Genomic DNA, 22,740 nt, shown 5'->3' on the forward strand with positions numbered 1-22,740 from the left:
CTAGAATGTTTAAGGCGTCAATATAATCGCGAACAGTGCTTTAGGAACTGAGAAATTGAGGTAAATGCATGCCACGATTTGAGACTCCCCAGCGACATTCTGGTACTAGCCCGATGACGAAGGCACTCCTCATAATTTGTCACTAGTACTCAACTACTCGTACTAAAAAGATCATTTCATTAGATTATAAGACGGAAGAAAATGCTACTTGTCTACTTCTATTCGATTCTAAGAAAAAAACATTTTGACGTTACCCTTGACTAGTATGGGTGATCGAAAGGTTTCGTTTTCGCTCGACTCTGCGCGCTCGACTTTGCGCCGCGCGCGCTTTGTAGTTTCACTTTTCTTTATCGCGTCGTGCTGCTGTGGTCCTGCTGGCTCGCGAAACTTGCATTTGGAACAAGCAGCGAGAATGCCACGTCCATGTGATGTCGTGGGATGCGCGAACGGTCCGCGGAACTTGGCCAAGGGCAGTTCCGCGGACCGCATGTAGTGCTCGCTGCACTTTCGTCCAGAGGATTACGAGTTCAACGCCGACTTACTGCCGTGTCGAGTGCCTTTCAGAGTAATGCTTTCCCGTAACGCTGTGCCGTCGGTCTTGCCTGCATTTTCCGAAGCGCAAGAACAACTGCAGGTCGAAGACGGTGAGTGCGGCATTTGGTTTTCACGAAGGAAAAGCTAAAAATGTGCGAATATGTACAGCTATGACATACAGCTGCCATCGTAGTAGTAAGCAACGACGCCGGCAGCGCGAGCCATCAGCAGCAGGTCACGTTCATCAGTGCTTAAGTCGCTGAAGTCGAGCCCAGCATCGCGAGCCATTGTCGTTGTCAGGGTCGTCCATTGCAACGAGCGTCAAAGTTGGCGTCATATATAAAGAACCAGCTTATCGTCGCGCGCTTTCTCTTCCGCTAGCCACCATAGTTCCGATTTCGCGCTGCTGTCGGCTTTGTCTTGGCTCTGTTTCTGGCCGCGCGTTTGCGTTTTGCGCAGAAAAGCCGTAGCGTCGTCTGCAGGCGCCGTTTTACTCGCCGACGGCGCAACGTCACTATGAGACCATGATGTCAACACTCCTCGATCGGAGGGCGGGTGATTTGAACTGCGCTAGAGGTACGCGGACGCTTCAGAACGTATTTCAGGACGCTTCAGAAACCTCAAAACAAGCGTTTCGAGGTTTCTGGGATTGTATTTCAACAGTCCACGCTGACTTAATATTAACCTTTAGTGTCCCTTTAAGCTTAAGCGTTTTCCAGGTTGTTTATTGTTACTGCCCGGCCCGCTTGCTTGCGTACAGCCAGCGTCAAAGGTTTCCGTATCGCGATATCTGAGAAAGAAAGCTGGATATTTCAGTGCGCTGGCCACACGCAGCCTTGTATTCAGACTTCAAGGCTTTACAATTGTATACTCAGGAACAGCATACAGTGTACAATTTTACGGGTTAAGAAAACTGCTCGGAAATGCTATGTTTTTCCCAGATACCGCGATCCATAAACGTTTGACGCCGAAAGTACTTCGGAGCTGTTCCGGTAATAGAGTATACGGTTCCCAACGGTCCCGAATTTATCGGTACAGTCTCGACTTTCGAGCAAATGTCCCATGTCCCGATTTCTGCTTTTATTTTTTTCTACTGGATAACAAAGCGTAAGTTTCCTTTTTATAATGCCTTACAGCTCGTTTGAATGTTCCCATTTTTGTGTTCTGCTGTATTGTCATAAGTATTTTTCATTTTTGTGGTGGTTCTGTAGTTCTGTTGTAGGCCTTAACCGTTTATAGTACCTCTTTCCGTATTGGTAACTGTGTTAGTTAAGGAACCGTACTGCACCTTTCTTGTAAATCATGACACGCTATAGGCCTAAAAAAATAGTTCAACTTTGTTGTGCATACAGACCATGGTGGCGCCTGGCACTGGTGCCGTAGGTCGTCGCCTGCCGCTGGAAGTCGGGACACACACTGAGCTTTGTAATGGAATGCACACACATTTGAGATTTAATGGTAATGAAACACTCTTCTCTTGTGCGGTCTACTTCAAGGAAAGAGAAGCTGTCATGAGAAAGATTTACCGGTCATGCAGCACGTAACCTGCTGCATGAAGTCTCGGCATCCAGCCTTGTAGCTCGGTATTGCTGTGAATAGCTGCAGATTATAGGCAGCTGAGAAAGAGCTCAGCTTTTCTTTACGTTGTATAAATTCTTTTATGCTCGACACAAAAGTTTCTAGATCTTGAAGAACAAAACAGGCAAGGGTTATCGAAAGAACTTCCTGCGCGTATGGTTCTTCCGTTGCCTGCGCGTGGAGTGAAAGGATCAAGCGTTATCGGCTAGATTCTTTTGCGAACGCTAGTTTTTATGTCGGAAGGTGTAACGACGGTGTGAGCGCAAACGTACCGCAGTGCGCGGAGGTAGGTGGAACTTCATTCACGTATACCTATATGGATACCGCTGCTCTCCCTGCGAGGTAAGTATACGCCGTCTACTCATCTCAATAAACCCGTAGTTTTGTGCGGCAGTGTTGGATGTAATCACTCTAGCGGCCACTTCCCGATGTCTCTTCTACCGAATGCTTAGAATGACGTGCTGGCCGCCCCCGTCGGCCGGCCGGCGATTGAAGACGCCAGTTCATAACGACTGACCTCGTGGTACTAACGCTGCCCAGTTCGTATGCGCACTCGAGAACAGCGCATTCTAACTTCGTCTTCGGTGTCGTCGGAAAATATATAACCGCGCGACTCGCTCCATGATCGGTAGCCGTTTATGCCTCCTGGCTCTTGAGAAGGTGATCCCGGCACTTCGGAGAACGCTTAGTGCCTGCGAGAAATCTGCCTTTAACAGACGAAGATGGCTGAACTCTTGATTGCGCATTGCTGCTTGTCAGTCAGTACACCGTCACTTTGGTCTGCAACCATCACAGCACAGTAGACAAACGGGGGGGGGGGGGGGTGAGGGGGGGTTCTTGTCCGCCTGGTCATTCAGAACACTACCACAATCTGAGTACACGCCCATGCTGACAGCACATTGGAGACAGAAAACTGTTTCCCCACTGTCGGTCAGTACACGCTGTCACATCATCGGCACCATACGAACTTGGCAGACACGGGATCCTCGGCACCGTTGCTGCCCCTTTAAAGGTTGGTGCGGAACCGCAGGCTTCGGCTGTTGGCTCAGGGCGGAAAGGAACCCCTACCGACATTCGCGGCGAAGGCGAGGGCGACCAGGATTGTCGTCTGGCCCGTGCTGGCGGTGGCGGCCCCCCGGTGTCCTCGCCACAGCTTGAGCGACACCGCCGGTGCAGAGGCGCGCGCTCCCAGGGCCTCAGCCGGCAGCGACCGGGGACGCCTGTATAGACAAAGAGCACGAGCACGTTGCTGAGGGCCAAACATGTCGTTGGAAAGATACGCACCTGTCTGTACTGGAATATTTTGCGCGATAACTACGGAAGGGCAAGACTGGAGCAATTACATGAACGCAGAACACCATGTGCACCCTTGCAATTTTTTAACAATATCGCGCGAACGTCGGCCGCACAGCATGTCAGTGGCCCTGTAACGGTGAAGTGCAACCCTAAAGCCGAACAGCGCCGCAGAATACATTCCAACAAGAATTCGTCTTGCACGACCGCGCATAAAGTTGTCAATCCTACAACCCTCGCCGCTACAAGGCCGTTGACACGCCGTGCGGTCGACACTCGCATTATATAGTTAAATAATTGCAAGGGTGTACTTGCTTCTATCTTGTCCTTTCGTAGCTTTAGCGCAAGAATCTTCGTATGCTCAACCATTTAGCCCACTGCCAATTTTTGCCTGCCTAAGAACGCTAACATAATCCTAATCCATAAGAAAGGGGACGCCAAAGACTTGAAAAATTATAGACCGATCAGCTTACTGTCCGTTGCCTACAAAGTATTTACTAAGGTAATCGCAAATAGAATTAGGAACACCTTAGACTTCTGTCAACCAAAGGACCAGGCAGGATTCCGTAAAGGCTACTCAACAATAGACCATATTCACACTATCAATCAAGTGATAGAGAAATGTGCAGAATATAACCAACCGTTATATATAGCTTTCATTGATTACGAGAAAGCGTTTGATTCAGTCGAAACCTCAGCAGTCATGGAGGCATTACGGAATCAGGGTGTAGATGAGCCATATGTAAAGATACTGGAAGATATCTATAGTGGCTCCACAGCCACCGTAGTCCTCCACAAAGAAAGCAACAAAATCCCTATAAAGAAAGGCGTCAGACAGGGAGATACGATATCTCCAATGCTATTCACAGCATGTTTACAGGAGGTATTCAGAGGCCTGGAGTGGGAAAATTTGGGGATAAAAGTTGATGGAGAATACCTTAGTAACTTGCGATTCGCTGATGATATTGCCTTGCTTAGTAACTCAGGAGACCAATTGCAATGCATGCTCACTGACCTGGAGAGGCAAAGCAGAAGGGTGGGTCTGAAAATTAATCTGCAGAAAACTAAAGTAATGTTTAACAGGCTCGGAAGAGAACAGCAGTTTACGATAGGTAGCGAAGCACTGGAAGGTGTAAGGGACTACATCTACTTAGGGCAGGTAGTGACCACGGATCCGGATCATGAGACTGAAATAACCAGAAGAATAAGAATGGGCTGGGGTGCGTTTGGCAGGCATTCTCAAATCATGAACAGCAGGTTGCCACTATCCCTCAAAAGGAAAGTGTATAACAGCTGTGTGTTACCAGTACTCACATATGGGGCAGAAACCTGGAGACTTACGAAAAGGGTTCTGCTGAAATTGAGGACGACGCAACGAGCTATGGAAAGAAGAATGATGGGTGTGACGTTAAGGGATAAGAAAAGAGCAGATCGGGTGAGGCAACAAACGCGGGTAAACGACATCTTAGTTGAAATCAAGAAAAAGAAATGGGCATGGGCCGGACATGTAATGAGGAGGGAAGATAACCGATGGTCACTAAGGGTTACGGACTGGATTCCAAGGGAAGGGATGCGTAGCAGGGGGCGGCAGAAAGTTAGGTGGGCGGATGACATTAAGACGTTTGCAGGGACAACATGGCCACAATTAGTACATGACCGGGGTAGTTGGAGAAGTATGGGAGAGGCCTTTGCCCTGCAGTGGGCGTAACTAGGCTGATGATGATGATGATGATGATGATGATGATGATGATGATGATGATGATAGTCGGCACGGCACCATCAAGATAAGCGCGACCGCCCTGCTGAGCGCTTTTTGCGCATTTCATTCTACTACGCATCTGCGACGCGGTAAGCTGCAAGTCTAATCTCTCTTTTATCGCCTCGATTCCAGTCCCGACTTATTGAAAAACACTGTTATGTCGCATAGATATAAAAGAAACGGGAAAGACGATTTACTCAAAATGCTTGTGACTGTTCCGTGGTCTCGCAGCAGCCGGGCAAACTAGTCATCTCGCTATAATATCTGACGTATTCCCCATAAATTTTCGTAAAGAGCATACAGTTATAGCGTCAGCAATAGCTAGACGGATAAGCAATAGCTACAGCGCAGGATTTGTTGCGTATAAAGGCTGCGATGAAATAACTATACATTAGCTTGGTTCATTGTTTTCCCCGAGTTTCCCTTCGAGTTATGTTTCCAGACGTCGGGATCCGCCAGGTTATCTGTGATGGACGTCCTGTGCCCATATGTAGTTTGCAAGGACCGCGACGCGGGCGTCTGCTTACCAAGTGGAGTCCAGGCGCACCCAGAGGTCGTTGAACTTCCGCGGCCTGGTGGTGGTGGGCGGCGATGAAAGAAAGGGCCTCTTCTTGGCCTTCCTGCGTCGCCAGCCCGGTGGTTGGTCGGGCGCAGACTGCTGCTGGTCGCCAAGCACCTCCGCAGGGTCCGGCCACGAGCTCTCCTGCTCGCCGTCTTTCTTCACCCTTGCACCAGGAGGGGAGGAGGGAGGTGTAGCCACGATATCACTTCGCTGCTCAAAGACACCGGGACAAAAAGCAGGGACAGGACGACACTATGTCCCCTCGTGCCCCTTCGTTTTGCTCCTTTTGGCCATGCGCCCCCGCGCAGCAGTCTAATTTTATGCGCAGAAACCGCGGTACTGTAAGAGAGGCGTTTAGTGAAAGCTGAAGATGTCAAGCCCTGGCATATGCAGCGCTTGCTGCTTCAGATGAGCTGTTTAAATTGACATGAAGATGAAAAAGAATTCTAAACTCCGCTGGAGTTCAAGTATGCCTAAGAATGCCCCCAAATTTCAGTTGGTCCACCCGCAAATTTCAAGTTGGCCCACCCGCAAATTTTAGTGGGCTCACTCCCGCTACAGGCTTCCCATGCAACTTCTAAGGGCTCCATAGAATATGCATGGGGAAGCCTGTAGTAGGAGTGGGCCAACTAAAGCTTGCATGTATCCTTATGGATATGCATAAATCTGTTCATATGGGCATTCTCTGACCAATTTTATATTTAATTTGTTTCATTGATACTTATAATTTTTAAAGCTACCAGTTCTCTACATTTACACTACTATAACGATTAAATGCCTTAACTTCTCAAATTACACATCTTTGTGCAAATACAAGGCATTACACTTTTCGCGTGACGAACAGATTTAGCTGGGGTACTCGCCTACATAGGCTACACGAAGTCTCAACCGATTAATGGCGCCCGCAACGCTACTATATCTAGTATCGGCTAATTCGAGCGTTATATAGTTTAAAAGGGCTATTGTGCCTTCCGGTGAAATTATAGAAAACGTCGTTGATTGAAACTTCAAGCATGGAACATCGAATGATTCGAATTAAGTTGTATCGCCGTGGCTGATCTGAAAGTACAGCGTCGTTAAAAAATAAAAAAAGCGCTGACAGGCTAACTACCGACTTTTTCTGTTGGTGCTCTGTTTCTAAGGTTATATCATACTATCAGCCCCAGATTTAAGTTCTTTTAAAATTTACAGGTGTCTCTAGTTGCATCAGACGCGCTAACCTCACCTAAACCAGCGTTAAGGCACTGTCGCTCCGTCAAAAATCGAAAACCGTTTCAAGAAGTATATCTTTATACCACCGTGCCGCAACAGCAACGTGGAATACCCGCACAAAATGCAACCGATGACATGTATATTGTGAACAATGGCGCAGGCGCCGCCTGCAGTCTGCCACGGCATCCATCAAGCGCTCCAAGAAACGCTCTGGACAATGGCAACCGCCTGACAACGATTCTGCTCATAAACACAGTGCAGTCTCTGCTGTGCGTTTTACAGGCGTCGTTTGTACGTGCGTCGGCTTGCAACAACGTGTAGAAGCCTCCGCAGGAGACATTTCAAGCAATGTCTGTGATTTGCATAGTTTTAAAGTTTGGCTCAAGTTACGTCCAACACCCTGTATAAAGCCTTTAAGCATAATTTTGCTACTATACTCCAGGAAGTAATCGCTGAATATTTTGCCAGGGGCTCTGTACCCCATACTTTTCCCGGGCCCGCACTGTTTTTATCCTGAATGAGAAGGACATAGCACAGGTGAGAAATGTAAAGGACTACAGGCCAATAACACTAAGCAACGTCGACTACAAAATTATCATGACTGCCGAGTTGTTTAGAGGAACTTCTTACTGGGCGCTGGTGCATGGCTGTGTTAGGAAGAGTTGCGCGTACAAAAGGACGAACACAGGGAAAAAAAATCGCCGCCCACGCACCCCGTACAGATGGTTAACTAGCGAAGCTGAAACGTGCGACCCCGATGTTTATCACTGGGTTAATCCCGACGTTTCATTAAACGACGGCTTATTGTACGCTGCCGGATCCTCGGTACGCAGTTGCTGCTTGCGCTCGGCTGCATGGGCCTGTTCTTGTGCCCGGGCTTTAGCATCGGCACACCGTAGACGAGCTCGTTCCCGTTCTGCTCGCGGCATTGCTGATCGAAAGCTGCCTGATCCTCAGGAGCACGTATGACGCGTGGCCTTACCATTGCGGAGCCGGAGAGAGACCGCTGCGCGCGCGCTCGGCTGCGGCGGAGAGCAACGACGTGGCTACTGGAGCAGCCAATCGAGCGCGTCTCTTCCTATCTTATTTTTTCGTGCATGCGCATGGGGTTGCGCCGGTGAAATTTTACGCTTACAGGCGACAGACGGACGAACGAATCGGCTAGCCATATGCAGCTTCGCTGTTATAATATTACCTTCTCGGAAGATTAGCTCACCTTCCTCTGTGACATATAGTCACGATAGCACTTCGTTACTGTCCTTGCAGCGAATATTCACTATCGTCGCTATATCAGCGCCGGCAGTCAGACAAAATGGCGTCATGCGTTGCAACGCCAGCCGGCTTGTTTGTCGTCTGCTGCTTACACTCATCGAAACCGCAGTGTAGAAAGTGTACTTTTGATGGTACACTACAGCTATCAAAAATGGCTTCGTGTTGGTTGGCGTAGCTACACTTTTCTACACCAAGTAAAAATATGGCCATTTCCTACGCTAGCTACACTCGTGTAGCCAGTGTAAATAAAAAAAAAGCCCTATTGTTTAAAATGACGAGATTACAAAGTCACGAAGCCGTTTGAAGCCAGAAGAACAAAGTTCAGGCAAATATATATACTAACCATCACTCCCACGCTGGCTAAACTACCCCGCTTGGATCTGCTGTAGATACTGGTGCCTGAGTTCCTTCTAATAATTATGGTATGAAACTATATTGTTTAGGCCTTGGGCTGATGTTAGTCAGCACCTGACGGCTTTCTGACAAAATATCGTATCGCAGGTTCGTGGGCTCATAACTAGGTGGCGGAAGGCGTACAGAAGTGTATTCACCTATTCAAGCCGAGATGGCGCTAGGGTTTTTTTTGGGACACGATACCGGAAGGACGAACGGAATGGAGCCGAAAACTACCCCGGGCACTTAGCCAAAGAATGCTACGCTTTAATAAACCAAGTACACTATGGATGTGGCCCGTTTGTCGCAGTCGTATTAAAGGAGGCAGTAAAGTACAGTGCTCGTCGCTGCCTTTAGATTGACGGCGGGGTTGCTTTATCCGCATGTATGATTGAAGGATGAAATCCTTATGCAAGTTATAACTTGAGACTTATATCGACGCTAAGCTTGGAAGGAAGAAAGTGCGAGGCTTTTTTTTTTTTTATCTCGGTGTCCAAAGGGGCAGGCGAATTTCTCACTCCGGTATGTTCCTGGTAGCCACGATGTGTTCGATGTCGAATCCACCCTGGCGCACGAAGTCCAGCACCGTGTTGTTGCCAAGAAAGTGACCTGCGCGTGGTTCGCAAGTTCAGTGAGCTGCAGCAACGCCAGTCACTTTGTTAACACCAGAGTCATTTAGTACTTTTATAAAGGTATATCATAAAAAGCTAGTAGTGAACTGTGCTAACACTCTGTATAGTCTAGAACAAGAAATGTCGCTGAAGCCAACGTTTCGACAAGGTGACTTGTCTTCGTCAGGGCAGTAACTGTTTTAAAGAATGGATGTGATAGTAAGGCTCAAGGACCAGAAGGCGAGATTGTTAAAGGGTTTGAAACTACAGTGAAAAACGTTTATACGTTTTTTTTATTGCTTCCACGTTAAATCAATGGCTGTCCTAAGGAAAACGAGTCCTTGTTGAAACGTTGGCTTCAGTGACAATTCTTGTTCTAGCGATTTTACTTCTAGCCTCCATCTTCTTGTGAACTGCGCTCTTGTTTCGGTTAATACTCGCGTTTTAAACGGCACAAAAACACCCTTTTCAGTAAATAGGACAAGGTCTGACGACAGAAGCCTTTTAATGGAAAACACAAGGTGTATAATACAATGCCAACTTGCTCACGCCGACGTTCACAGGAAGGGAGTCGCACCCAAATAAGCCTCGAAATCCCGAACAGAACTCGAGGTAGCTGATGAGTATAGGTGTAGTATAACGGTTTCTTCCATAGTTATAAACGCTTTGGCAATTTTGCATGCCTTCTGATCCTTGAGCCTTACGGTCACACTGCCGCCATCAAAGAGTGGTTTACTTACATGCTACTTGGAATGACCGGACAGATGTAAGCAAGGTGTACCGCCCAAATTGTTACAGTGCTGTCGCAGCTGTGTTCATTGAGGAGATTTTTTTCCGATATAAACAATACCAAAAAATAAAACGGTGATTTTATAAACAAGGCCACCAACACATGTGCTAAGCGGATGGCAGTGTTTTACGTCGAAACGAATCCTACCAGCTTGATGGCTAGCCATTCTCAGCCAATGCACGGGTCCTTCCAACTTTTTCTGTACAGCATAAGAAGCCATTCACTTCGAAACAGTTCGCGGTGTTTTTTTTTTTTTTTCTAGCGGTAAGTAATTCAGTGAACACAGAACATCGTAAATCGATTGTACGGCTGCTTACTTAACACGCGAGCAGGCGGACTTTAAGAGGAGTCACGCTGAAGAAAAAAAATATAGATTAAGTAAACGTGGTGATCCTTAAACGAGTAACCCGTAGAAAAATATGTACCCCATTTTGTGCAATCGACATTTTCTCAGCGTAGAATCTGCCAGTTGAGGTCAATGGTATTCACGGCTGTTTGATAATGATAGGACGAAGAATTCAAAAGCGACTTTTTAAAAGTGTAGAAAAGGGACCAGCACACATGTTAGACGCCCGAAAACACGAATAAAGAATTTTACGGAAGCGTTATTTTACAATTCAATCGTGAAGTTGAAAATCTTGCAGTTTATATTGCGTTGCAAAGTACAAGGTAATCGCAATCTAAAAATAAAAAAAAACTACGTGCATAACGTTGAACAGATCAATGTTAATAAAACAGCAGTGCTCAAAACTGGGATTATGACCGGAACTTACATGAATGCCGGACTTTTGTATGAAAGAACAACGTTCCAGGGCAAATTGAGCAGTTAAAAAGAAAATGTCCCTACGGGGACGCCGCATACCTATCTACAAAATCAGGCTCATTATTTGACACATTCGCGGAGTATTCCACGCCTAAAAACAAGGAAGAACTGAGCACGGAGGCTCTGGGTCACCCGCGGCTTTTTTAACCACTACAGTTATTTACCCAAGAACCGCCCGAAGTTCTTTAACGTGCACTATATATATAGTAAACAGTGCACCCAACCTATTGGGCAATGTGCAGGAGATAGGGTCGTGTCATCCAAGAACTTTAGTGTATAAAATTGGTAAATAAAATATAAAAAAACACACACACGAGCGTTCTTTGCGTTCCATCGCGATCATAATGCAGTCGCCACGCCCGGGAATAGAAAGAGCCAACTGGTGCTTTGCAGCAGAAATGCCATAACCACGGTGAAGAATGGGACGGGCTAACTGTCGGGTAACTGGCGGGCAAGGGACACAAATGTCGTTTTACCATTGCGTCTACCCACAGCGCAGCCAACCTCCGCGCTTCGCAAAATTGCGTGATGAGGGTTGTTTCGAGCCCACTTTCCGTTTTTCGTTACTCCTGACCCAATGATTCGGGAGTGGGATAGACGGTTCGCAAATTATCCTTCCCGACGTCCCGTAGCGAACATACGCAATCTAAAAATAACATACAATCTAAAATACCCTTCGTTCTGATTCGGGAAACGGACGCGCGGAAGCGAGTTTTCCCATCGCTACACGGCGCCCGCCACGCACACAAAGTGCGTTATCTTTTTTCACTTGCGCGCCCCCTCGCTGGCGAAACTTTTCCCCGGCGAACAATAGCCGCGAAGGCTCAGAGCGCGCGTTTGCTTAAGCCTGCTGTGTGCCGCTCGCTTGCTGAACTTTTCATGTGAGGGTGCCTCCTCCGTTGGTTACAACAACGGAAAGAAAAATCTACTTGTATGCTTTTCTTATGAATACGCATTCTTTTTTTCTTTTGCCGTGTCCTTGTCATCAACCTTTACTTCTACGCGTCTCCTCGTTCGACCGTTTTATTACTACTGTTTGCTTGACTGTTGCACTTGCGAAAAACGTCGGTGCGTTCACGGGAACGTGGAAGAGCAAGCGTGGAAGCCGGTTCTGCTGCGCCCGGGCGGTTTTCCTTTTCTCTCACTCTGTCGCGGTCGGGGCGCGCAGATGTGGTTCTGCTAAGCGACGAAGAAAAGATGCGGGGCGTGTGTCCCATATGAAAAAAAAAAAAAGAAAAAGTGTGTGTGTGTGTGTGTGTGTGTGTGTGTGTGTGTGTGTGTGTGTGTGTGTGTGTGTGTGTGTGTGTGTGTGTGTGTGTGTGTGTGTGTGTGTGTGTGTGTGTGTGTGTGTGTGCGCGCGCGCGCACCCGCGTCCGTGCGTGCGTGCGGCGGGGGGATGGGGTGTTAGCTGAGAGCAAGCGAATAAGTATGGACGTCGGGTCGAAATCCACGCAGCACTACAGTGGCTGCGACAAGCGCTGGCACGGCTTTCTTCCTTTATTTTGTATTTATTTCTCACGCCACGTCTCTGCCTTTTGCTCCAGGTGGCGTTGGAAAGAAAGGATTCGCTTCCATTCGGGGCCCAGTTGTGCGCGTGCGTTTGGTATTCGACTTCTCCCTGTTTCCTTGCCTCATGGAGACAGAGGCTGAACGGGACGCTGTAGCGACCGCGGGCAGCTCAACTAGTCCGAGGTTTCTGAGTGGTGAAACAGCGGCTATAGCGGTGAGCTTCCTAGGAGAAGGTCGCAGGTGCGGTTCTTGAATGCGGCACTGTGACTGAGTTGGAACGAAAACCGCCCGTGCTCAAGTTTCGGAACATGTGGAATAACTGGATGTGGCCAAAATTAAGTCGAAGCCAAAGAATACGTCATGATCGCGTCCCTCGTGCAGTCCAACTTGCAGTAGTGCAGCAGTTAGATGTAGAAAATATGTACGCCGCTTTATAAACTGATCTGTCAGTTCACGACGTAATGATTAAACGTTGCGAGTGTACGCTTGCCTTCCAGGCAGCAGTCTCATTCGTCAGCCACACGTTGAATCTTCTACCGTCCAGTCGCAAGACCGCGCTCCAAGCTATGTGCACAATTAAAGGCGGGCTAAGCTTGTCTTGTTCAAGCACGGAGCCGTCACGGCTACATGCGTAACCCACGCATGCGGGAAGGATATCCTCCATAATGCCCATTTCACGGATGTATACAGTCCACATGGGAAAAATCTCTTTCGCTATTCACCTACATGCCTCGCAGACATGACTCGTCGACCTTAATTCATTGTGTTGCAAATACCATGAAAAACTCGTTAATTGTTGTTCTTGGTTTCCTTAGATCATTCTCTGTAAAAAACTGTATAATGCACAAAAAATATGTAACCTAATCCACTTTCTACTACCCCTTGTATTTGTGCATATTGATGATGTACACTTGATGACATTATTAGATGCTTTCCATCAACAACATTGTAATGCTTCCACAAGAATAAATAAGTAAGTGAGTGAGTGAGTGAGTCAGTGAGTGAGTAAAATAAATAAATAAATATGTCCTGGTGATCCCGGCACACTGCGGCGTCATCCGACACCGAATTACTGAATGGGTAAGTGGAATCGCATGCCAGGTCACAGTACAGTTCTCGCTGAAAGGGTGTCCGCAACACTCGTTAGGAGTCATCTTAGGCAGTTATGTGTTCACACATACCTACACTTCACATGGTGATCCAGTAACCGTACGTATATCCTGTCGATTTAAAGCATTTTCTGCAATGATCCCTAATAGCATTGACACTGCATCTGAAAAAAAGAAAATAGAAAATAGACCCTTTCATCTGCTTCGACAAAGCAATGAATGAGAGAGTCGCCGCTTTCGTTGATGTTGAATATTTCTCAAATCGGCCACATCGGCTCAGCGAATGACAAGAACAGGACTAAAGGAGATAAAGTACTCTGCAAAATACGGCGTCCTGATTGCATTCATATTTCAATTTTTAATCACAATCACAGCGCGAGAAAGACGTCTACAGTTAGAAATGACACAAAATATCTACCCACGTATTCATTTCTCTGCGCTTGCAAAGTACGAACCAACATTACCGAGTCCGACTTTCATTTTTTTTTCTTTGTTTGCATTCGCGTATCTGCATTGAACCGTCGACATGCATGTGCTGATGCGCCATTCTTTTGAACACGCAAAGTGTTCCAGAGCTGAGCAAAGTACAGACTGCAAAATGGGGGCGACGTGACGTCGCACCGCTTTAGTCACGATGAACGCCGCCCGACTCGCTTTGCGCGCGAGCTTAATTGTCCGTCACCGGAGGCTCATCCGAATGTACCGACCTGCGCCGAAGGCGAAGAAGAAGCTCTGTCCCGGATTTCCCTTGAGCAGCCGCAGCACGCGGTCGCCCATGCGGTGGTTGCGCTTGTAGATGAGCTCGTGCCGGAAGTAGCGGTCGATGTCCCTGGCCAGCCGAAGCTCGCGCGCCGACAGCCGCAGGGACGTGTTGGCCAGCGGGGGCACCTGCGCAGTGTCCCTGCGCCCCGACCAACAGGACAGGCGCTGAGTGACGCCGAAACCTTTCACGAAATCGCCGCACACAACTCGGCCGCTCCTTCAAGGCGTCATTGCTCATTATGTGCGCACCAGGGGTGGGGGGGGTGGGGGGTATTCTGTAAGAGTCCACCTCGTGGACTGTCCATTTCGGCCGCTGCTGATTGGATGCAGCTGTATGAACGAGGAGGAGCCGAGCAGCCCCAGCCATTCAGCAGCGGACAAAATAAACAGTCCACTAGGTAGACTCATAGAGAATACATCCCTAGAGGCTTTCGGGGACGTTGTTCCAAACACAGTGACAGCGGCCGTTTCAGGAAACGGTACGAACACCTTAACGAGCGTGCTACCTGGCACAGTGCGTTATACAGTGCCGACGCGATAGATGGCGCCTCTGCGACGAAATGCAGGAAAGAGAACGTATTCTACAGTTTAATAATAAATGCATCGTACCGATGTCACTATCAATAACCATAGTTAGACTCGGATTACAATTGCCACCGTCCCCACCAGCACCATCACTACAGCGAGCATCATAACATACTACATCATCATGACAACTGGATGAAAGCAATATAAGCTGCCAGGTGAATTGCGAAACAGGGACAACGCAAGAAAGCGAAGCCTGCTGCCGTATATCGATGGTGGCGGTGACGATAAACTGATAAGTGAGATGGTGATATTTTGAGAGTAGCGTTCAAGCGACGCGGACATAGACAAGGCTGGTATATCCGCATCACGGAAGCGCTGTGGTTCCAGCATCAGCATCAGAGAAACTATCCCAGAAGTTTGTGCTCGATAAGAATAACTATGTTTTTTTTTTTCTTTTCTATTGCCAATGATTGTTCTTGTAGCACAGAAGGAATCTGAGGTGGGACACTGGCTAATATTTGCTCAATTCGTTAGCGTTTCATCGTTGAGATTTTTCCCCTTTACGTAACGACCCTAGCCCGAGCTCTTGCCGCAAACATGGCGACACGATGTTGAAGGAGATGACAAGTGTGTTGACGTCATGATTAGCGGCACTTCACCCCACTTACCTTTACTTGCACTTATGAAAGTTTGTTTTGATGATTATTTTTATTTCTGATACCTTTTTCATAAATATAGTATTGCCTTAAGACGGCATTTTCGTTCCTGTGTTCTTCCCTGTAAAGGGTACTTTTTTGCACACGTAGTTGCAGCGCCAGAAAGCCGCCTTATTGAGTCATGTATACAGTGGGAAAACTTACCCTTCAGTGAGGAAGGCTCTTGGAACGGAAGTGGCTTAGTGTTCATTAATGGAAAGATTCAGCCGCACAGAGAGAAAAAAAAACGAAGAAAAACGGGGGGGGGGGGGGTCTTTAGCGTCCTCGCAAATGGGTAAAGAACTTCATTACTCGCAGGTAGGATTCTTCTTCCTTCTTTTTTCGTAGGGACGGGGAATTTCTAACGAAAAAGAGAAGAAAACCAGGAACTGCAGAGGAACGACTAAATGAAGGGACGGCCGAGGGAAGACAGAGGATAGATAGCAGGGACGATGGAACACACTGCCATTGTTTCACAGAATCGACAGTAAAATGTTTGCTTTGCGAAGCGTGAACAGGAAGAATGCTTTCCTGAACTGTTGTAACAAAACCGGATGCTACCACTTCGACATGCGAAATGGTGCCGTCGTACTTTCTCGTGCCTGTGTTCAACGTCCAGAGTCTTCGGAAACGGTCACTGTATTGCAGAATCATGTGTCATGCCACTCCTCGCTCCACCTGAAACGCAAGTTTGTTATGCTTTCTTTCTTTCTCTATTTTTTTTTTTGCGGGGGGGTGGAGGTTCTCTAAGTGTCCACTTAGTGTACATGTGGATTTCGTCTTTGCTGAAGTGCTGATTGGCCGGGCTAGGGTACCAGCGCGAAGGAAACAGGCGCCCCCAACCAATCAGCGGCCAGTCCACTAGGTGGATACTTACAATACTCCCTTTGGTCGCTTCCATACAATTTTACAAAAGAGGCACCGGATGCAGTATTTGCCGGCCTAAATTGCCTGGCTAAGCCCGCGTACAGCTTCCTCACCACATTCAGCCGTGGAAGTCTAACACGTAAGATGTCACAACTAAGGGCCTAGCATCGAAGGTGCCTACACATTAAGCAGTGTGCGACTAAAAGCGCAAATGGAGACAAGGTCCCAATTTATTTTGCGCTTAATTCATATGCGACACCATCCCAGAAACGAGGCAGAGACTTGACAAAGAATAGACGAGTGGTTTGACAGAGAGAGACATCATGTAAGAGGGTCAGTTTCGAGTGCATTTGTAGGCGCATGGCCAGCTGTCAAATACGGAACTGGAACTCGCGTTCGAAAGCTAATCCGCCTCCTACTTATGCTCCGCTTTTCCGTTTCACCGACTGTGGATATATATGGACCACTCCAGATATTACCTATACGACTTGCCAACTTGACCGCCTTCGCGGAATAGATATAGCTGATGTCTCCAAGTACAGTACACTAACGTCCGAAGGATTCCAGGTATATTGCGCTAAATGACATATAGCGTATACATAAGTACATTTAGTATTGCGAATTATTTGATGCGCGGGTCATTCAGAAAGGCGCAGTGTTAAATTATCGTCTGAAATACCAGAAATAGATGTGTATCAGTCTGGCAGCTTGAATATGGAAGGATAACTTGTCTTTTTTTTTTAATATTGAGAGCGGTTAACTGTTTGTTATGCGCCTTCGAAACCGACAGGTTGGTAATGAGAGCAAATGCATTTAAATTTGTATTGGTTTCTAAATTGTTCTTTATCGCTGCTCACGCATTACACTGAATGGTCGTTCGACCAGTCTGTTTTTTACATTTACATGTTACGTGTCGGCGCCAACTCGCAAATGTTCACCTATCGACGTGGTTAAAAAAAGATCGCGCACTTCTATGCAATATACAACATGAAATGGTGGGCGGCCTCTTCTCATTCACTGCGTGCTACGAACAAGATGTTGTTCCTATGAGCGTTCGTCGCACGCACTAATATAACCTTAGCCGCATTTTCGAACACTGCTGTCGGGTCCCGACTGGTAAAGCTATACTTGTATAGTTCTTGGTTAGTTGTTTAGGTACTATAGGAGTTATAGTTTAGAATTTATTCAGTTATTTAGTTGTTGTTGTTTCTTCTTGTACTACTGCCAGTTCTGCGAGATACGCGGTATTTCGTATGGAGTATTACTGTCACTGTTAGTCAGGTATTGGCTGTTGTGTTAAAGAACATTTCGTTGATGTTTTAAGATGCACTCTGTCCGCTTATTTCACACCGGTGCTTGTTGTGGATCCGCCTTGATGCCGCTCCTGTATGGGCCCACACTTGGGCCTGCTGTACTGTGTGAACATTTAAAAGAAACATTTACAGCAGGCGGTTTGGTTTACAAGTTTGTTGCGACGGAGCTACCGGCTCGTGGCGCACTCTCTGCGACGCCTGACTAGCGAATTGGTGCAGTGGAGGACCAGCTGAGTGCTTCCGTACCGGGAGAAGACCACGGCGTCCAGGTCTCCGCAGTTGTAGTGCCGGATGAGGTCGTCGGCGCCGTAGCCTGAGCGTTGCGCGCCACGCCGGATACGCTCGTGTTGCCGCAGAGTCTGGTCCAGCGCGAACAGAACCTGCGTAAGTTTTTTTTTTTCAAGATCAGTGAAAACGTTTGTACGCCAAGGATGCGCAGCTCCTACGACGGCTCTGAATACGCCTCCCCCCCCCCCCCCACCGCAACCCTTTCCTATCTCACATAATGGGCCTTCGAGCCTGCCTTTAAACACACACATACGCACACACACACACTCACACACATTTTTGTCATCGTCAGTATTACGTCTTGAGTAAATGTATGAGCCATCGAGTGCATTCAAAATGCAAATCAGCAATTGGTGATCGGCGAAGTGTACACCCATATAAGCGCACTCGGTGCAGTTGCCGTCGGTATATTCGTGCACTTGCGGAGGATCACGCCATTATAAGGCCAGTTCCGCGTCGTTGCTTGAGTATGACGCACTATGCATATAAAGTCGATGAACTGCGTGTTTTTCATTACATGGCTATTTGCAATAAAATCACCGGCGATGACGAGTTGTACGTTTTATGTTGGCAAAAGTTCGAATTAACGTTTAAGAAAATGTTTTATGGCTCCCTGTGACGTAGCCAGTCGACATGTGGACATATGTGGTCATCGCCCCGTTGTTAGTTTTTGTTAGTTTTTACTAACACGCGTCTGAGCAAAGCCACAGACGGCCAGACACCATTACAATGGTGTCTGGTCGTACATCGAGGCAGATTTCGAGTTCGATGTTAAAACTCTAAATTCGCGCTAGCAAAGTTTTCGGGCGCAGGAAATGTTGAAACTTGCCGGCTGACGCTTGGCCCTTGGCGTTACGACGCTGATCACGCTTCTGGATTTTCTATTCGTGGTCTCCTTGCTTCAGGTTCACGTTCTGTCATCTCTGAATTTCGGCATTTGTGCCTGTGTTGATAGTGGAATTACTTGTTCGATCGGAACCTGTCTGAACGTGCCACGGCTTTCGGTGATGTCGTTTTTAAATAAACGGCACCATATACTGCGTGTATATATATATATATATATATATATATATATATATATATATATATATATATATATATATATATATATATATATATATATATATATTGTCACGTGGTGGTGACGTTGAACAACACAGTAGCAATACTGTGAAAGACAGAACTAACTTTTATTGGGCGAACCTGTGCCCACAAAAAACGGGCTACACTTATAGCACAACGATAGCGGCGAACACGGTCGGCGATCGTCGAAATTCTGATCAGCGGGTCAAGCGCGTCGTCTTTTATACAGCAGTCGACGAATGTTCCAGACTAATCGTTGGGAGCCGCATGCCTTCCACAAAGTTCTACACCATTCGAGTCACGCGATGAAATCAGATAACACAAGGTTCGGCGACAACAGACAGCGGATAGAAGCATCGATAACTTTCCAGAAACTTCGGATAAATGCAGGCGCATCCCGCGCTGTGCGACAACATTTGTTAGGCGGCGAAACGTGGTCGCCCGACATATATAGGGTTTTTTTTTTCAAAGTTCAGCACGCAGGACCCGACGTAACATACGCAGGCAAGAGACGACAAACTTTTTGGAAGATTTATTTACTTAACGTTTCCGGCTGGTGGACCAGCCTTCGTCAGAGTACAGTGACGTACTGTACTCTGACGAAGGCTGGTCCACCAGCCGATAACGTTAAGTAAATAAGTCTTCCAAAAAGTTCGTCGTCTCTTTCCTACATATATATACAACAAACACTGTTAGTAAAGTTTTATTACTTTCGCCTTCTTTTATTTCGCATCTTTGTCTACATATTATTTTTTGTCACCAGTTCAATTTTATCATTCTTCGATATTCGATAACGTTGGGACAGGCGGCCCTTCGGAGACTTATACTTTCATGCACTCATTATTTGATCTCAATAACAAAACAAAGCGTCAATATAAGGAGGAATAAGAAAGACTAATTACTCGACCCCATCTTAACGCGATGTTTTATTAGTGAAATCACACCAACTATATATATATATATATATATATATATATATGTATATATCTTCAAATTTGTTGGTCCCTGTATTGCTATTACTGGATGCTAGACAGAGGGCTGATGGCATGCTATCAATCTTAAGCGATTTGCTGGTGCCCGAGATACAAGCGTTGAAGGTGCTGCTATGTGAGGATTTAGCCCTTGACATCATGATTTTTCGTTATATTTTCATAACGTTCAGATTGATTGACTGATTGATTGATTGTGCCGTTTGGTTCCCCGCAACGAATAAAGTCATTGTACGGACGTCATCCGCGTCGGGCGCGCTCTCGACGTCTGGTCACGCTAGTAGGTTTTTTTTTGTTTTTTTTGATGCCTGTGTGTCTTCTAGGTTTCTTCTGAGTTCTCACTTTTGATTCCACACTTGTCTATTTGCCTGTTTGTGTTTATTAATGTACTATGCTATTTTACCATTCCTTTTCTTAAGTATTGAAATGCAGTTACAGTTGCGTTAGCTTGCTCATAAAGTTACGCCAAGTCTAATATAATTTTATCAGCAGTGAATGCTGTGTTCGATCAAATATTAATTGAAAGTTCTTGCTGGGCTAGTTGGTGCGATCTCACTAATAAAACAGCGCGTTAAGATAGGGTCGAATAATTAGTCTTTTTTATTCCTCCTTATATTGACGCTCTGTTTTGTTATTGAGATCAAATAATGAATGCATGAAAGTATAAGTCACCGAAGGGCCGCCTGTTCCAACGTTATCGAAGAATGATAAAATTGAACTGGTGACAAAAAATAATATGTAGACAAAGATGCGAAATAAAGGAAGGCGAAAGTAATAAGACTTTACTAACAGTGCTTGTTACGTACGCATGTTTGTCCTTTCCTTTTTCTTCTTTCTTTCTTCTTTCTTTTTTGTACTATAATTTCCGCCCGGCGTGATGGTGTCTTAAGCCATAGCGCCCGAGGCTTTTGGGAGTCTCTAAAGAATAAGAACCGACCAAACAGGTGCTTTCACGAAGAAAACATCGGGACAACGCGCTAGAAAATTAGCTTTCGGTAGTACGAACTCGCGTTAACAGTTAGTTCCCCCGTTTGCACACCCCCACGTTACCATTATCTCTTTCGTAAATGCCCTGGGAGCAGTGCTTCGCAGGCGCACAAACATGCGCGGGAACTGGAAACATGGGTTGAAAGCCACCGCCTTTCTCGCCTTCCAGCCTCCGGGACACCCTAATGGCTCTTGAGATTAATGAAGATTAAGTTAAACGACCGTCGCTCGACACTGCAGAACCTAGAGAGGTCACGGGGTCTTATGATAGCATCGACGATCAAATCGATACTCCCTCGAGGCTGGCTTGCGTGATCTGCCTGCACGATAGGTATTTCATTTGCGACTCTATCGAACAAGAACAGAAGACAACTTTTATCATCGCGAATCACAATCGCAGGAAAGCGCCGTTTGCATGATTCTGTACACCGATACCGATCTCACTTAGCATTGCACAATCATGCAGCGTTTTGGTTTAAAGTTTTGCTTATAGGTCTTTAGAAAGCAACTCCAAATACGCTGAATTTGTTAAACAACACCTTTAACATAGATGCGGTGAGATGGGCTTCAATTACGCTAGTAAAAAGTGTAGTTCGGATCTCAGACATTTGCGTGCCGCTTTAAGGCGACTGGGAGCGTTCACAGAAGTAAAAAAAAAAAAAAGAAAGAAAGAAACCGGGGCTTTGGTGTGTGCGCGATCACTTGTTTTCCCCTCCCCTACTGCAGTATGGCAAACCAGGAACGACCCTGTTAATCTCCCTGCCTTTTCCTTTCTTTTTCTCTCACTGAGAAGAGCAGGTAACTTATAGCGAACTCTTTTCGACGGTTAAGGAGGTCTTTTGTATATTGCCCAGGAAACATGTCGCAATGGCTCGCGCCGCCCTCCGAGATGCCGCTGAAAGCACCCCTGTCAGTGCCTGCTACTACAAAAAAAAAGAAAAAAAAAGATGCAAGGTTGCCGAGATTAAACACCACTCAGCGGCTGCTGACGTATTGAGTAGGTTAAATGAACTTGCGCGACGTCACACAGTTGCTGCGGGCTTACGTTTTCCTTCGTGTTCAATGAAAGGCAGCGAATCTGGGTTTATTACGCTGCTATACTTTTTCGAGCTTTCATTAGCAGAATTCAGTTTAAGCAAATGATCTTGCATGTCTCTTCAGTTACATGACACTGCAGGGTGACTTGCGTAATGCGATAATATTTCTCGAGGAATACGTGTCTTCTGCAGCTGTTGGTCGTGAGCCCCGGAACGGAACCGCTGAAACCACAGCTTCGCCGACAAACTTATCTCGTATACTATAAAGCTCGCCGTGTGCGGCATGAGCCAAAAGCTAGCAATCATAAAAAGCCCAAAAGCAAACAGAATTGCACTTCTTTGTTAATTATTATGTGACAGTGCACAGCGGGAACGCTGAAATAAAAGAAAAGAACAAAAAGAAAAGAGAAATAGAAACGCATTGTGCTCGACCTGTAGTATAACCGTAAAAAGCAGCATCGGCTATGAGACGATATTTTGCTCACTTTTGTCCGTGTATTTGCCCATTCAGATCGAAGATCTTTGCAGTTTCATTGCAACTTCACAGGATGGACCTGTGAAGTCTCATCCCGCCTGGGATGAGACTTCACAGGTCCATCCATAGGCGCGCAGGAGGACGGAACGGTACCCGCCGTGATTGCTATGGTGTTGGGCTGCTGAGCACAAGGTAGCGGGATCGAATCCCGGCCACGGCGGCGGCATTTCGGTGGGGGCGAAATGCGAAAACACCCGTGTACTTGGATTTA

General features: G+C 46.7%; 1 protein-coding gene across 1 annotated transcript in view; it reads right to left on the reverse strand.

Annotated features, from left to right (window-relative positions):
- Positions 1 to 521: 521 nt before the first annotated feature.
- LOC142559917 (metalloprotease TIKI2-like) overlaps positions 522 to 22,740 on the reverse strand; it is a 156,403-nt gene continuing 134,184 nt past the window's right edge. The window contains exons 5-9 of the mRNA XM_075671612.1: positions 17,857 to 17,990; positions 14,153 to 14,346; positions 9,122 to 9,212; positions 5,692 to 5,889; positions 522 to 3,332 (exon numbers count right to left, since the gene is read on the reverse strand). Coding sequence (XP_075527727.1) covers positions 3,158 to 3,332; positions 5,692 to 5,889; positions 9,122 to 9,212; positions 14,153 to 14,346; positions 17,857 to 17,990 — 792 coding nt within the window. The 3' untranslated portion in view covers positions 522 to 3,157. The remainder of the gene's footprint in view (positions 3,333 to 5,691; positions 5,890 to 9,121; positions 9,213 to 14,152; positions 14,347 to 17,856; positions 17,991 to 22,740) is intronic.

The sequence above is a fragment of the Dermacentor variabilis genome, chromosome 10, assembly GCF_050947875.1.
Source record: "Dermacentor variabilis isolate Ectoservices chromosome 10, ASM5094787v1, whole genome shotgun sequence".
NCBI lineage: Eukaryota > Metazoa > Arthropoda > Arachnida > Ixodida > Ixodidae > Dermacentor > Dermacentor variabilis.